The following is an 18,207-nucleotide window of genomic DNA, read 5'->3' as shown; positions in this document are numbered from 1 at the left end:
GGAGGGTGATTGACGGCCGGCTCTGGCACGTCACGCTCCCCGAAGACAGCCGGAGTAGGTCTCGGCTCTTCACGGTGCCTGCGCACAGGCTATGCGCAGGCGCCGTGAAGAGCCAAGCCTATTTCGGCTATTTCCGGAGAAGCGTGACGTGCCAGGGCCGGCCGTCAATCACCTTCCCTCTCCATAGGAACGCCCATTCCCCGGAATCTTCAATATCCAATTGCACAGTGAGTACGGGGATAAAAAAATACAGACAGGCATACTGTAGCTCGCGCTACTATGCCGAATTTAATGCTAGAGGGAAATGTTTTATTTTTTTTTATATATAGGGTGAACCCCCGCTTTAATGAGATGACAGATGATGTCCTGGGGTATTGCCTACCAGATCTGGACCAGGGCATCACTGAGCCAATGAACAGACTGAGGTGCAACCTGGCAGCGTGGAATGGACCGACACATAATGTCCCAAAAGGTGTCCTACTGGATTTAGGTTGGACAAGCGTGGGGGCCATTCAATGGTATCAATTCCCTCATCCTCCAGGAACTGGCTGTATACTCTCATTACATGAGGCCGGGCATTGTCCTTCCATGTTTTTGTATGTATATGCGCCCTTTATTGTATAGACCAGTCATAGGTAGGGGCAGTGACTTTTGTTTGTTGTATTTATGTCATTGTGGTGTCACTGGCACCTTTGCTTCCATATGCTGAGTGTGCTCCTGCCCCTTTAATGAGGGCTGGGCTACCTCTAGTCACCTGCCCCTTACCTATCCATCAGCAGTCATGTGCTCCTACTGAGGAGACTTAAAACGCAATGTTATAGTTAGGACTGCAGTATACAGAGAGCCTTGACGGGACCTGCAGCTTACACATGCATTTGCAAATGCGTGCAACTAAATCTCTGTTTTTAACGCACACTGTTAGACAGGTGAATTTGGTTGGTTGCTGATTGGTCGGTAAGTTTGAGCCTTTATATTCCATGTTTTTGTATGTATATGCGCCCTTTCCAGCGCTCCTTATTGTATAGACCAGTCATAGGTAGGGGCAGTGACTTTTGTTTGTTGTATTATTGTCCTACCTGTGGCAGGGTAGAGGAACCCAGGACTCACTGCACCAACGTAGGGTCTGACAATGGGTCCAAGGATTTCATCCCACTACCTAATGGCAGTCAGGGTGCCATTGTGTAGCCTGTAGAGGTCTGTGCATCCCTCCATGGATATGCCTCCCCAGACCATCACTGACCCACCACCAAACCAGTCATGCTGGACAATGTTACAGGCAGCATAACTTTCTCCAAGACTTCTCCAGACATTTTCACATCTGTCACATATGCTCAGGGTTTTAGGTTAGCAGTTGGACTAGAGTTATCTTTAGGGTTAGTGCTAGGATTAGGGTTACCTTTAGAGATAGTGCACGGTTATCAGTAGGGTGTGTACTGGGGTTAGGGTTAACTTTAGAGTTAGTGAAGGGGGTTACCATTAGGGATAGCGTTACCTTTAGGATGAATGCAAAAATTAGGGTTACATCTAGGGCTACCTTTAGGATTAATTTTAGGATTAGTACTAGGATTGGGGGTTACCTTTAGAATTAGTACTAGGATTGGGGTTAGCTTTAGGTGCAAGCATTAGGGTTATTTTTTAGGGCTGGGGTTACCTTTAAACTTTGTTCAGGAGTTAGGGTTGATTTTAGGGTTAGTGCAAAAATTAGGGTTCGTGCAAAAATTAGGGTTCCATCTAAGGCTAGGGTTACCACTAAGGTTCGTGTAAATATTTGAGTTAATATTAAGGCTAGAGACAACTTTAGGGTTAGTGCTATGGTGAACTTTAGGAGTAGTGCTGGGATTATGATTAACTTTAGTGTTAGGCCTCGTACACACGACGGGACATGTCCGATAAATTCCGATAGATTTTGGTCTGATGGCTGTACACACCATCAGACCAAATTTCCCGCGGACAGCGAATGATGACGCGGCGACGTGCGCGACCCTGGAAGGTCAATGCTTCCACGCATGCGTCAAATCACTTTGACGCATGCAAGGACCGAACATGTCCAACGGACAGGCTTCCAGCGGACATGTTTCTTAGCATGCTAAGAAACATTTGTCCGCTGTAAACCTGTCCGATCCGCCGGAAAATTGTCCAGTCGGCCGTACAGACGACCGAACATGTCCGCGGAAACTGGTCTGCGGGCCAGTTTCAGCAGACATGTTCGGTCGTGTGTAGGCCCGAGCGTGCAGGATTCCAGCAAACATTTGCCCGCCGGGCCTTTTCCCTGCCCGCTCGGACATGTTTGGTCGTCTGTACAGACCTACCATACCGCGGACACGCCCCACGTATTGTTTACGCGCGGATTTCTGTACGATGGTTAGTACAGCCATCGTACAGAAATCCCCGGGCAGACATGTACGGTGAAAACAGTCCGGCGGACCGGTTTCATCGTACATGTTTGCCCGTGTGTACACGGGCCTTAGAGTTTACATTTTTTTGTGGCCCAATGATATGATACATGATAGCATAAAAGGGGATTCCATAATTCCCAGGAGTCATTTAAAGCCAGTTGTGCTGTAATGTAATGTAATGCATTTTTAATGCAGAAATGGAAGCACTTTGAAGAAATGTCCAGAATTTTACCAAAATTACAGGATGTAAAATCTCTTCATCTCGCTCATTTTTATCTCTTGCTCTCCAGCTACAAATGAAGGCTTTGAAAAAAAATGTGTAATTTATGACGTAACCATCCTTATCACTGTAGCCTTCACTACCACTACACAGTCCTTAATAAATGTGTACTGGCAAACAAGTATGAGCTTTCTCTGGATTTAGTGGCTATGAGACCAATGGCAATTGCCTTAGCTTTGCCTTGAAGCGTAGCACTGGAACCAAATATAAAATAAGAGCCTGCTGCAGAAACTTCTTCTACAATGGCTTTGATTAAGTAGAATGGAAATAAAAATATTTGATTAGACATAAGCCCATCAATAAATGAATACAGTGAGAGCGATAATGTAATGTTAGAGGTTAGGAAGGGCTACCCGTTTTTCTTACAATAAGAAATTGTTGCCAAAGAGATGTTAACTGCAATCCAATGAGTGTTTTGAAGAAACATCATTAACTTTTTATAAGTTTATCCTTGTGCAGCAGTTTCACTGATTGTCAGTCATTTTTATAGTTTGTCCTACAGCTCCATACAGTGGTCAGGTAAAGAACTGCATTTCTTATAACCATATGAAACCTACATTGCGATTTTCTTTTAGGAAAAAATTCAGCTTGACATTTCAACCATTGGAAAGCACTAAAAACGATTTGAATAACTGCCAGGGATCCTCAAACTGCGGCCCTCCAGCTGTTGTAGAACTACACATCCCATGAGGCATTGTAACACACTGACATTCACAGACATGACTGGGCATGATGGGAATTGTAGTTCCTGAATAACTGGAGGGCCGTAGTTTGAAGACCCATGAACTACACAATAGAGGAATGCATAACCATAGCTTCCCAGCTATCACATTTTAGCTCCTTTTTTTTTTTTTTAACCAAATCCTTCACAAATGTGCCGTTGGAATAATGCATAGACCTTTATAAATAAATGTGCTATTCAAAGTACCGTATATATACATACACACACACACACACACACACACACACACACACACACCTTTTACTGCAATACTTTACTTTCTTTTAAAATAGTTTTCACTTAGATACATTTCTACCACTAAATGTCCTCAGTCTTCCAGGTTGAATGATGGCCAGCATTATTCAATCCACATTGCTCTGAGTTCAGGCTGTCATGGGCCCACCTCCAACCTGTGCATTGACAGTGATCGGAGAAGCAGTCCAGGGATAAGCTCATTTCTCTGGCACTCTGTTTTCACCTCCTATCAGCATGCTTTTTGTCATAACATGAACTGATTGGCTCCTTGTGCTGTTTTTTTCCCTCTCTCAATATGCGCTCTGTACAGCAGGGGTGCCCAACCCCCAGGCCGCAAACCGTTACCGGTCTGTGGCCTGTAGATGGCCGGGCTGTGCAGCGAGAGGTGAGCAGTGACCGTGGACTGACTGCTGTGCAGATGGGTCACTGAGTCTGTGTGTATTCTCCTGGGTCTCCCCCACCCCCCACCCCACCCCTGGGAGAAGACTACGGTGACCACATTTCTAAACTACCATTCAGGGACACCCTCCCTTCCAAAAAATCAGCTTGTGCTGTAACGAATCACAGCACAGTGATTGGACACAAGAGGCAGGATTTATGATTTCTCCAATCACAAGCAGGGGGCGGGGATTGTGCTCCTCCAGGCTTTCCCGGCCAGGACAAGTACTGTCAGTGAGTAAAGCAGTTATGTGGCAGCCTCTTTTGGGGGCATCAGATTGGCCCGGGGGGTGGCTGTGTCAGTTTCATTCCAGGACACTGTATTGTCCTGGAATGATGGTGCCCGGGACAGACCTGCAAAATGCGGGACTGTTCCGGGCAATCCGGGACACGTGGTCACCCTAGAGAAGACACATGGCTGAATCTGCCTCTACTCTGCCACAGGTAGGACTGTACTGCCACAGGTAGGACCCTAGAGAAGACACATGGCTGAATCTGCCTCTACTCTGCCACAGGTAGGACTGTACAGGGGAGGCAGACGCTGGAATGAGAAAGCGAGAGAGGAAAGGGGGGGAGGCATGACTTAAAGAGGCACTTTGATGGAGGGACTGATTGCAAGGGGTACTGTGACGGGGGGCTGTGATATAAAGTGGACTGCAGTGTAAAGTGACACTGCAATAATTACAGTGTCCCTTTACAGTGCAGTCCCCCATTACATCACAGTACCCCCTTTATTGTGCAATCCCCGTTACATCACCGTGCCCCTTTACAGTGCAGCCCCTGTTACATCACAGTACCCCCTTTATTGTGCGGTCCCTGTTATATCACAGTGCCCCTTTACTATGCAGTCCCCATTACATCACAGTACCCCCTTTATTGCGCAATCCCCGTTACAGTGCAGCCCCTGTTACATCACAGTATCCCCTTTATTGTGCAGTCCCTGTTATATCACAGTGCCCCTTTACTATGCAGTCCCCATTACATTAGGGGACTGCACTGTAAAGGGGCACTCTGGAACTGCTTTAAAGGGGGAACTGGGATGTAAAAGGGGACTGTGGACACTGTAGAGGTGGGTTGTGGTGTGAGGGGTGGCTAAGGACAGACTCCATGAATGTCCAGTCGCCCGCCCAATCCGCCACTGGTCCCTGGAAATATTGTCTGGAATGAAAGTGGTCCCTGGTAACAAAAAGGTTGGGGACCGCTGCTGTACAAGGACAGAAAGTTGTGGTAACGCACGCAAAATCACAAACTTTTCCGCAATACACTAAAAAGCACAGCCCTTTTGCAGATGTGTGACCATGCCATTAATTCCTTATGGCACCTCCACACATCATTCTAACATATGTGCATTTGCGTGTACTTAAACACATAGGCCCGGATTCATGTAGAAGCGCGCATCTTTGTGCGGGCGTAACGTATCCTATTTACGTTACGCCTCCGCAACTTTGACAGGCAAGTGCCGTATTCTCAAACCAAAGTTGCGGCGGCGTAGCGTAAATAGGCCGGCGTAAGCCCGCCTAATTCAAGTGGAAGATGTGGGTGTGTGTTATGTAAATTTTAAATGTAAATGCTATGTCCCCATTAGAAAGATTTCCCTTCACTTCCTGTCCTTCAAAACCCTTGTCACAGAAGGCAACAGGAAATAGTGACAGAGGCGCCAACCGCCTGCAACAAAGTGTTGCCATTTTAAAAACCTTGCTCGTTTAATTCACTCAGCGCTACTCCAGATCTCTTCTGAGAGTGACATGATACATGATAAATGTTCTTTATACATGGACAACGTTTTACAGTTGGCGGGGGGAGTGGCACTTACTGAAATTTTGGTGAAGACAGACAGCAACAGAGACAGTGCGGACAGATACATCTGTATCCTCTCTCCACCAAACCTCCTTTGTAAATACTCCGGCATGGTAACAATCTACAGAAAGGAAAGGTTCATGTCATCAGCTGTTTATCACAACAAATTTATATATTATCATCATACTGGTAGTATTCCCTCACAATAAACGGGTCATTTCCACATACACAGAAAAAGACGAAAATTCGATCTATTCATAAAAACTGAATCAGATCCTTGGCACAAATCTCTGATAGTTTTCCTGTGTTTATAGTCGTGACTATACCAGCACATTTCTCCACTTACAACACGTCATGTACCACAAACTGCTTCAGTATTTACACTGGGCTATACATAACATTCCCCAGTCTACACTATAGTATACATTACATTGCCCAGTCTACAGTGCTATACATTACATTCCCCAGTCTACACTATGCATTACATTCCCTAGTTAACACTATGCTATACATTACATTTCCCAGTCTACTGCATAGTTTACACTATGCTATACATTAGGGGCCAGATTCACGTAGGAAGGCGCATCTTTGTGCGGGCGTAGCGTATCCTATTTACGCTACGCCGCCGCAACTTAGACAGGCAAGTACAGTATTCACAAAGAACTTGCGCCCTAAGTTACGGCGGCGTAGCGTAAATGGGCCGGCGTAAGCCCGCCTAATTCAAAGTAGGCTGGTAGGGGGCGTGTTGTATGGTAATGATTCATGACCCCACGTAAATGACGCACCTTACGAACGGCGCATGTTCAGTATCACGTCGAATTTTCACCCTAAATTACGCCGGCTCAATGCTTAGTCGACGTGAACGTAACCTACGCCCATCCCCATACGACTTACGCAGACGACATAAAAAAATACAACGCTGTTCCGACTTCCATACCTTAACATAACTTACCCCTTCTTTATGAGGGGTAAAGTTACGCCGGTCGTACGCCTTACGTAAACAGCGTATTTTAATACGCCGGGCGCAAGTACGTTCGTGAATCGGCGTATCTAGCTCATTTGAATATTCAACACGGAAATATACAGAAGCGCCCCTAGCGGCCAGCGGAAATATGCACCCCAAGATACGACGGCGTAGGAGACTTACGGCGCTCGTATCTTGGCAACCGTGAGGCGTATCTGATTCTATGAATCAGGCGCGAAGATACGACGGCGCACATTCGGACGGCTTACGTGGAGATACGCCGTCGTAAGTCCTTTGTGAATCTGGGCCTAGATTCACAAACTGCTGCACTGCATACCCTGTGCTATACATTATATAACCCAGACTGGCTGCTGCACTTTGTACCCTATGCTTTACAATGTAGTATAGTGCAGCAGTCTGAGTTACATAATGTTTAGCACATTGTACAAAGTGCAGCAGTCTGGGTTATAGCATGTCTAATATACACTTTATAACCCAGACTGCTGCACTGTGTACCCTGTGCTATACAATATATAACCCAGACTGCTGCACTGTGTACCCTGTGCTATACAATATATAACCCAGACTGCTCCATGTGTACCCTGTGCTATACAATATATAACCCAGACTGCTCCATGTGTACCCTGTGCTATACAATATATAACCCAGACTGTTGCACTGTGTACGCTGCAAAATAAATACCATCCCCAGAATTGCTGCACTAGATACGAATTGGCTACATACATTATATTTCTCACATGGCTGCTCTATGAACTATGTGCTATATATTACATTTTCCTTCTCTTCAAACTGCTGAACTCTATATTCTGTGCTATATATTATATAACCCGGACCCCTGCACTGTGCACACTATGCCATCTTTTACATTATTTAATCTGCTGCACTGTGCTATACACATATAAAACAGTGGTTGCCAGCCTTTTAGACCCGATGGACCACTAAACTCACAATATTGAATCCCGCAGACCACTACCATGCCTTATACAAACAATGCTCCAGCTTTCTGCCCCACTCCCCCTGGCAGGGCTGTCTTAATGAGAGGGCACACCTGGGCACTGCCCAGGGGCCCCAGCTGCATGGGGGGCCCCTGCACTTTCCCCAAAGCAGCTGGTCCTTGAGCCCACGCTGCCCCTAAATTGGGGACCCCATGATGGCACTGAGAGTGATAGATAAACAGGGGAGGCAGTCTGCCACTTGATGTCTGTTTACCTTCACTGTCATCAATGTAGGGGCCCCAGAGCATTACTTTGCCCAGGGGCCCACGATGCTATTAAGACGGCCCTGCCCACTGGATCACTTTGCTGCCTTATACACACACACAATGCTCCTGTTCTCTGCTCCCCCGCACTCTGTATTAGGGCTCGTACAGACAGACGGACTGTCTGCTCAAACGGTCCGCCGGACCGTTTCGAGCGGACATGTCCGCCCGGAGATTTCTGTACACACCATCAGACAGAAATCCCTGCGTACACGATACGCAGGGACGTGACCGCGCCGTGACCGCGATGATGACGCGGCGACGTGCGCGGCCCTGGAAGTTCAAAGCTTCCACGCATGCGTCGAATCACTTCGACGCATGCGAGGGATGGCGGCCGATCGGACATGTACGGTGAGTCTGTACAGACGACCGAACATGTTCGACGTACAGGCTTCCAGCGGACATGTTTCTTAGCATGCTAAGAAACATTTGTCCGCTGGAAAACAGTCGGCTGGACAAATGTCTGCTGGAAACCTGTCCGCTCGGCCGTACACACGACCGAACATGTCTGCTGAAACTAGTTCGCAGACCAGTTTTCAGCAGACATGTTCGGTCGTGTGTACAAGGCCTTACACTGCTGCCTTACTCATCATTGATCCCAACTCCATATCCAGCCATGTGCTCAAGCTCCGTGCTCCCTCCCCTCCCAGTCTATGTTCAGCATTGCCATTAGAAGTCCCCTCCTTCTCCTCCCGATCTCTGTACTACTCCTGGCGCCTCCCTCTGAGTTCACAGGAGCCGGAACTACAGAGTGGGCATCAGGCATCAATGCGCACCGAGAGTATTGATTGTCAGCACGCATTGAAAACAACACTGGGCCGTATACATTCACCACAATGTTAATTTGCGGCAGAACCCCTGGGGACCACCGACATTTTCTCGTGGACCATCAGTGGCTCCAGGGACCACTGGCTGGTGACCGCTGATATTAAATATATGGCATGTTAATATTTTGTATTCACATATAGCAAGTGTAGCTCTAGGCTAGGGACATTTTCAAAACAATTAACCTGTCTATTCTTAACTCTTCTGGTGGAAAAAATGTTTGATGTTTACAAAGCTCAGTAGCTCAAGCTATACACCAGGCTTCACCAAATGGCAGACCGCAGTCTTGCCATTTAGGAGCAGATTTTTCCTCCCTGCCTTCACTATCACAGCAGAATAGAGGGGAGATCCCTCCCCCACAATTGGTTCAGAGGGGCCGTACACAGGTTTAGTCGAAGTGAGAAAGCCTGATGGCAAAATGCATCTCCTGTACTCTCTCTTTAGAAAATAATAATGCTCTGTGAACCCTATAATAAATGTTTAATTTGTAAAAAAAAAAAACTTTCAAGTTAAATAGTTTCCTTGAATGGTGTAAAAATTTAAGTTCACTTATTAATGGTATTGGCTAATTTGATCTTTAAGGATAGAATTTATAAACAGGTAAAACCTATGAAATTTGGGGGAATAACAGATAACTAACCAATTTGAACCTTTATATACATACAGTATAGGCCGCATAAATTGCTTTTCAAAGTTGCTTTACCATAGATCTGCCACTAGGTGACAGTGTCCTACCACTAATTACCAACAATTAGTGGTTTAGTAGGTTTAAGAGGGAATTTTTGCCGGTGACTTGTCGTTTAGGTTCCCCTAACGAGAAAGTTCCTTTAAGGACTGCGCAGGCTCATTCTTTAACCACTTGACCACTAGGCACGTAAACCCCCTTAATAACCAGACCAATTTTCAGCTTTCGGTGCTCTCACAATTTGAATGACAATTACTCAGTCATACAACACTGTACCCAAATGAAATTTTCGTCCTTTTTTTCACACAAATAGAGCTTTCTTTTGGTGGTATTTAATCACCGTTGGGTTTTTAATTTTTTGCGCTATAAAAGAAAAAAGACTGAAAATTCTGTAAAAAAAAATAATTTTTCTTTGTTTCTGTTATAAAATTTGGCAAATTTAGTATTTTTTCTTCATTCTTTTGCATAAATGTGAAAGATGAAGTTACGCCGAGTAAATAGATACCCAACATGTCACCCTTCAAAATTGCACACGCTCATGGAATGGCGCCAAACTTCGCTACTTAAAAATCCCCATAGACGACGTTGCAGGGTATTGCGGAGTATTGTGGGGTATTGCGGAGTATTGTGGGGTATTGCGGAGTATTGTGGGGTATTGCAGGGTATTGCGGAGTATTGCGGAGTATTGCGGGGCATTGCGGAGTATTGCGGGGCATTGCGGAGTATTGCGGGGCATTGCGGAGTATTGCGGGGCATTGCGGAGTATTGCGGGGCATTGCGGAGTATTGCGGGGCATTGCGGAGTATTGCGGGGCATTGCGGAGTATTGCGGAGTATTGCGGGGCATTGCGGAGTATTGCGGGGCATTGCGGATTATTGCGGGGCATTGCGGAGTATTGCGGGGCATTGCGGAGTATTTTGGGGTATTGCAGAGTATTTTGGGGTATTGCACAGTGTGGGGGCATTGCAGAGTGTGGGGGCATTGCAGAGTATTTCGGGGCATTGCAGAGTGTGGGGGCATTGCAGAGTGTGGGGGCATTGCAGAGTGTGGGGGCATTGCAGAGTGTGGGGGCATTGCAGAGTGTGGGGGCATTGCAGAGTGTGGGGGCATTGCAGAGTGTGGGGGCATTGCAGAGTGTGGGGGCATTGCAGAGTGTGGGGGCATTGCAGAGTATTGCACAGGGAGGGATCGATGGCTGGATCTGTGACTGCATGTGTCACAGATCCAGCCCGCAGCAGCAGCAGCAGCTGCTGCTGCTTCCGCTCTCTCCCCTCTCCTCTCTCACACTGTACCGTTCGGTACAGAGAGGAGAGGGAGGAACCGGCGTCATCACTAGTGATCGCTCCGTCATTGGACGGAGCGATCACGTGGTAAACCGCCACTATCAGCGGCGATTTACCGTGATCCGTGAGGACCCGGCGGTCACGGAGACTCCAGTGTGCGCGCCCCACAGGGCGCGCGGGAGCGCGATTCTAGGAGGACGTACATTGACGCCCTCCTAGAGTTAAGCAACCGCCTTGTAGACGTATTTCGTCTATAGGGCAGTTGCTAACTGGTTAACATCCCCATGGATTGGAGGATGTTAAAAAAAAAAAGAGTCAGGAGGCCGAGCGAGCGGAGCGAGCCGTCCGAGCAAAGTGAGGCCGACTGGGCACTTTCCTCAAATTCCACGTCGCCCTGGATGCCGGCCGAGGTTCGGAGATTTCCGTCGGCAAGGATTGCGCAGTCCTTAAAGGAACTTTCTCGTTAGCCGGAACCATATCGGCAGATCACCGTGGCCATGAAGCAAATCATCCCAGGCATGGCATGCATACACACCCAGCTGGCTGCCTTGGGGGGTGGTAACAACATGGCTAATTTTACCCCCGCCACCGCAAGTCTAAGCAAATGCTAATAGAGAGATTTTCCTTAATTTCCTGTCAGAACAGACAGGAAGTGACACCAAGGTGCCCCCACATTTGTTGCCCTGGTGTCACAGGGACTGGAACTGAGGTAAAAGTCCCCAATAAGATCACAAACAGAAAAAGATACCACCTATGTATGAGTACTTACCCCCGAGGAGATATACACTGGCACAAAAATCCACGCCAACGCTAGTAAAATATATGTTGCCTGAAAAGACAGAATATTTCATCATTAGAGAAGATATACAAAGGAAACATCGGCCTGAAGGAGAAATTGTTCTGTCACCTAGATCAGCCAATCACATGCTTCCTTTCATTTGCCTTTTATGAGCATCCTTTTGGGGCCCATTCACACCTTGGAGTCCTGGTACATCGCATCAGCGCATGTACATTAACAGGTTTTGCGTTAAGACAGACCATTCAAATGAACACATCAAAACAATGGAAGAATTGGACATTCACCATTTTTTGCACCACAACACATCAGTGTGAATGGGACCTCGGACACCAGTAAATAAGGCCCATTCTTATTATAGTAACATAAGATGTATAGCCTATTGCCGATAGCAACCATTCATGTTTCTTTTTTCCCAAAAGCAGGAGCATGAAACCTCTTTGGTTGCTATGGGCAACAGTCCTGTTTCCTTGGTTTCAGTCAGTTAGGGCCCATTTATACACATGGCAGTGCTTGCCGCCCCTCTTAAAATGGAACCGTAGTGCAAGGTTGCAGAGTGGCCCCATTCACTTGAATAAGCCACGTTCAGCGGCGGTATCACCTGCCAAATGCAACATGGTGTTTAACTTTTGCTGACGCTGGCACGTGCGACGGGTCCGTCGTCGCGCGCGCCCCCTAGTGCTCTTAAAGCGGCCGACGTATAGCTACGGCGTTTAGCCCAGGGGAGCCAACCTGCCACAGTATAACTGTCCTGTGTAAGTTCACCTTACAGATTTTTCTGTAAAGGTGAATATACCCTTTAGACCCCTTTCACACAGGAGCGGTTTGCAGGTGCTATTGCGCTAAAAATAGTGCCTGCAAACCGACCCTAAACAGCTGCTGCTGTTTCTCCAGTGTGAGAGCCCTCGGGCTTTCACACTGGAGCGGTGTGCTAGCAGGACAGGAAAAAAAGTCCTGCTAGCTGCATCTTTGGAGCGGTGAAGGAGTGGTGTGTATACCGCTTCTTCACCGCTCCACCCATTGAAATCAATGGGACAGAGCGGCTATACCGCCGGCAATGCGCCTCTGCAGGCAGTTTTAACCCTTTCTTGGCCGCTAGCGGGGGGTAAATAGGTCCCTCTAGCGGGGGGTAAACAGGTCCCGCTAGCAGCCAAATAACGCCACAAAGTTAGCGTTAAAGCGCCGCTAAAAATAGTGGCGCTTTAATGCCACCGCACCTCCCGCCCCAGTTTGAAGGGGGCTTTAAAGGGGTAATTCACCTTTACCACAAAACTGCCTATGCAGATAATAGGCATCTGCAGATAAAAACGAACTGTGCAGCTCTGACTAAAGTGGAATAATGCCCTTGCTATAAGTGTAGGTCATTTACATACCGTATGAAGTCTGACTGGAATACTCCCAGGACATTGATAAGTATTCCCAGGACGTTGCTAATTGAGGCCTAGTCATTCCTGCTCACCTCCACCATCACAGGAGCGAGATCTCAAATGCTGCAGTGTGAACACTGGAGCGTTGCGCTACCAGGACGGTAAAAAAAGTCCTGCTAGCCACATCTTTGGAGCGGTGAAGGAGCGGTGTGTATACCGCTCCTTCACCACTTCTTCCCATTGAAATCAATGGGACAGCGCAGCTATACCGCCAGCAATGCAATGCGCCTCTGCAGAAGCACATTGTGGACAGTTTTAACAATTTCCCGGGCTGCTAGCGGGGGGTAAAACCACCCCACTAGTGGCTGAATAGCGCTGCAAAATTAGCGGTAAAGCTCCGCTAAAAATAGCAGTGATTTACCGCCACTGAACCTCCTGCCCCAGTGTGAAAGGGGCCTTAATGGGGTAGATCACCTCAGTCACCTCAGTTCACCTCAGTGACCTTTACCACAAAACTGCCTATGCAGATAATAGGCATCTGCAGATAAAAACTAACTGTGCAGCTCTGACTAAAGTGGAATAATGCCCTTGCTATAAGTGTAGGTCATTTACATACCTTATGAAGTCTGACTGGAATACTCCCAGGACATTGATAAGTATTCCCAGGACGTTGCAAATTGAGGCCTAGTCATTCCTGCTCACCTCCACCATCACAGGAGCGAGATCTCAAATGCTGCTGAGCTCAGAGCTACTCCATCAGGGGAGAGAGTATGTGAGGGGGTTTGAATCAGAGAAAGAGCTCACACCTGTGATGGTGGAGGTGAGCAGGAATGACTAGGCCTCATTTAGCAACGTCCTGGGAATACTTAGCAATGTCCTGGGCGTATTCCAGTCAGGCTTCATATTGTATGTACGTGGCCTACACCCATAACAAGAGCTTTATTCAACTCTTGTCAGAGCTGCACAGTTTGTTTTAATCTACAAACATTCCTTTCCTGCCATATGCATTTTTTTGTAAAGGTAAACTATCCTTTTAGGCTGCATTCACACCTGAGCGTTTTGTCGCCTGAAGCGCGACGCTCAAATACGCTAGAGGGGAAAAAATACATTATTCCCTATGGAGATGGTTCACATCTCCGCGCCAATACGCCTGACGCCGAGCGACTGAAGCTCAAACAAGTTCCGGACCCTTTTTTGTCGCGCGCATCGGGCGGTTTGGTCGTTTTTGAGCGTTTCCATTTCCCATAGAAAGTAATGGAAACACTCGATTTAAGCGACTAGAGCGACAACGAGCGTTTGCTACGGGCGTTTCGTCGCTTTAATCAATAGAACTTTTCACCCAGGCAGAAGATTAAAAAAATCTACCAACATAGCAACAAGTGATGAAAAGATGATAATTTTTCCTATTGGCTAAAATAAAAAATGTCAAAGTACAAAAACGTCGGACGACGCTGTATGCAAACGCGCAAATAAGCATGAATACGCGCGACAAAACGCCGGAACAAACGACCGAACGACTGACGCTCAGGTGCGAATGCAGCCTTAAAGTGATATTAAGAGCCGATTCACACATGGGCGACTCAGCCGCCTGACAAGTCGCGCTCCACTCTATTCAATGGAACCGTTCTAATAGGAGCGACTCAAAAAAGGTTCTTCAATACAGAAGTCATTTTGCAAGTCGCCTCTGAAGTCGTCTTGAGATCGCCTTGCCGAGTCACCCCCAAAGTCCTGCCGCCCCTGTGTGAACCGGCTTTAAAGGTTCAGTTTTTTTTTTTTTTCTTAAATAACAAACATGTTATACTAAGCTGCTCTGTGTAATGGTTTTGCACAGAGCAGCCCCGATCCTCCTCTTCTCAGGTCCCCCTCTGGTGCCTCTCGCCCCTCCCTCCTGCCCAGTGCCCCTACAGCAATCAGCTTGCTATGGGGGAAGCCGAGCAGGCTCGCTCCCGAGCCGCTGCTCCATGTGTCCATTTACACATGGAACACGGCTCAGCCCCACCCCCGGTCTCTCCTCATTGGCTCACTGGCTGTGATTGACAGCTACCGCTGCTGTCTCAGCCAATGAGGGAGCGATCTGTGACAGCTGAGGCTTTCGTGCAAATTGCTAGATCAGGATGGGGCTCAGATAAGTTTTAGGGGGGCCTTTACAACCACTTTAGGCTAATAACACACAAACAATGGACCAGGTTTTTATATTTTTATGGCATTGTTCACACGGGGTGGTCAGGTGGCAGTAAAAAGAGGTGGTTGATCTGTGTTTTTTTTAACCCACCGACCACCCACTTACAAACAGACGTGGTGCCGCTCTGGTGAATACACATTGCCGCTCTGTTATTCGACAACCTGATACGGGGCCTCATACAGAAAAACTGACACAGGGTCTCATACAGTAGGGCAGTGATGGGGAACCTTGGCAACCCGGATGTTTTGGAACTACATTTCCCATGATGCTCAACTACACTGCAGAGTGCATGAGCATCATGGGAAATGTAGTTCCAAAACATCTGAGGTGCCAAGGTTCCCCATCACTGCAGTAGGGTGACCAGACATCCCCGGTTTCAGGGAACAGTCCCTGGATTGAGGACACTGTCCCCGGACCAAGTCTGTCCCCAGTTTTGTCCCCGGATTGGATTTGAACAGGGTCTGGGGCAATTTCAAAGACAGTCAGTGCAGAATTCAAAAAATAATTCTAAATTACGCACCCCCGCTCCTACTAGCTTAGGGGGGTGAAAAATGGCCAAATTTAGAACATGCTCTAATTTTTCTCATTGTTTTTCATGTCGTGAAAAACGGTCGTGTGTAGGCTTTAACGAAGGGAAAAAAAGGCGCATTCTCAGAAGCAAGTTATGAGACGGGAGCGCTCGTTCTGGTAAAACTAGCATTTGTAATGGAGATGGCACATTCGTCACGCTGTAACAGACTGAAAAGCATGAAGACTGAAAAGCGCAAATCGTCTCTCACCAAACTTTTACTAACACGCAGTAAAATGAAATCAGCAAAAGCAGCCCCAAGGGTGGTGCCATGCGAATGGAACTTCCCATTTAAAGTGCCGTTGTTGCTCGAGCATTTTTTTTTCACGATCGTGTGTATGCAAGGCAGGCTTGACAAGTATCGCGTCGAGAAAAACGTCGTTTTTTTCCCATGACATGAAAAATGGTCGTGTGTACGCGGCTTTAGACCCGGTTCACACTGGGGCGACTCGTCAGGCGACACAGCCGCCTGACAAGTCGCGTCCCATTGTAGTGAATGGAACCGTTCTAATAGGAGCGACGCAAGTCGCTCCCACTTAGAAAAAGGTTCCTGTACTACTTTGGAGGCGATTCGGGGCGACCTGCATTGACTTCAATACTGAAGTCATTTTGCAAGTTGCCTCTCAAGACGCCTTGAGATCGCCTTGCCGAATCGCCTCCAAAGTCGGGTCGCCTGTGTGTGAACCGGCTCTTACTCTTCAGGCCCCCGGCTACTACTGTCGTCATTACTAGTAAAAAAATAAATAAATATGTCCCCGGATTTCATTTTAAAAATCTGGTCACCTTATCATACAGCCAATGCTTCAGTTATGAATGAACATGTGAGTGATTGGTACCGATCACCCGTGTTCATTCAGGAAATGAGGGGCTGGTAAATATGACATATTTACAGGACCCTTCCCCCACTCTCATACTTAAAGGATCGTCTTGTGTGCCTGCAGCTGCCAGACGGAAGGAGAGGATGGAAGCTGTCAGCACTGCGGGGGTAGGGGGGGCACACAGGAGGGCCTGGGCAGCAAGGGGAAACATATGGTGCACAGGGAGGGTGATCAGTGTGGCATTGGGGGGGGGGGATTACTGGAACCAATCTTTTGTATGGCGCTCTCTGCAGCAGCTGAAAGCCAATGGGAGGGAGAGGAGAAGAAGCCAGCTTTCAGCTGCTGCAGAGAGAGCCATACAGGGGATTGGTTCCAGTAATTTCCCCCCTGCCGCACCAATCACCCTCCCTGCCTAGATCCGATTCACCCTGCTGCCTGGGCCCCCCTGCTGGCCCGGGCCCCATACAGGAGGACTGGTGGAACCCCCTTTTCTATGGCCCTGAGTACCACCACCTGTCTAACTTTCTCATGTAAGTGAATGGGACTGTGCTGCAACCGTGGGGCAAACGCTTGTCTAACAGTTGTGGTGCGGCCTTGAAATGCAAAATTGCTGTTCAACAGTAGAACAAAAAGACATCACAGGGTGGCAGGATCTCCTCCTGAACACCTACAAACCTCCTTTTGGTGTCCTCTGAAAAGCTGCCGTGTTCTATAGCATCCTTCTATAGAGCTATATGTAGATACATTGGAAGGCCAGGAGCTCCTGGACTTAGTGCTGGAGTCATTGGCAGCCAGGGGTTGCAACACTAGTGCTGGGGGGGGGGGGCTAGGAGACAGTGAGACCAGGCACCATTTTTAAAACACCACCAAGGACTCAAGTTGTGAAAGGCATCTGCAGGAAACCGCACTCAACTACAAAGGTGTCTTGGCGCGTTTCGCACTTCAGTGGATGTGCAAAACTCAAAAAGCCATTCTATAGTTTACGGCTGTTTTCTTTAATTTGTTCTACAACAGGGCCAAGACTGAGATCCTCGGCTGCTACCAGGGAGGTAACGTTCCAGAATTGTTATTTCATTTTTTGATGCTCACTCATCCAACATTCACAGGCAGCTCAGTGCCATCTTGGCTTGCATGTTACCAGGCATTTTATCAGCTTGGCCAGTAAAAACAACATTGACTGCTATTGTTACGATTAGAACAGAGATAAGAAGACTGGCATATTTTCCAGGGTGAGCGCCATCCCATCATGGTACTTACATTCCATTCAAATCCAGCCACCGCGATGCCGCCTGCTGCTCCAGTACCCGCCAGTCCGATAAACAGCCCGGAGCCCTCGCTGCTGGCAAAGAGGGACGCGCCAATCTGACATGGTGTAAAAAAGACCGAAAGACAGGTATAAGCCTTCCTCATTCCAATAACAGATCATGATTTCTGTATAAACGGCTGTATTAGGATTTTTTCACTTTTGTCACTCATGAAATGACTGTTATTTACACCAGGGAACCTACAAATATATACATATATATAGTGCTAAAAGTGGTTATAAACCTCTG

General features: G+C 47.5%; 1 protein-coding gene across 1 annotated transcript in view; it reads right to left on the bottom strand.

Moving 5' to 3' along the window:
- The window catches only part of SLC5A10 (solute carrier family 5 member 10), a 203,047-nt gene that overhangs the window by 170,551 nt on the left and 14,289 nt on the right, over positions 1-18,207 (bottom strand). Inside the window, 3 exon segments of the mRNA XM_040356423.1 lie at positions 5,904-6,008; positions 11,693-11,752; positions 17,912-18,016. Of these exon segments, the coding sequence (XP_040212357.1) occupies positions 5,904-6,008; positions 11,693-11,752; positions 17,912-18,016 (270 nt within the window).

This window comes from Rana temporaria, chromosome 6, assembly GCF_905171775.1.
Source record: "Rana temporaria chromosome 6, aRanTem1.1, whole genome shotgun sequence".
Lineage (NCBI taxonomy): Eukaryota > Metazoa > Chordata > Amphibia > Anura > Ranidae > Rana > Rana temporaria.
The sequence above is the reverse complement of the archived record's forward strand: the minus strand, read 5'-3'. Positions and strand labels throughout refer to the sequence as shown.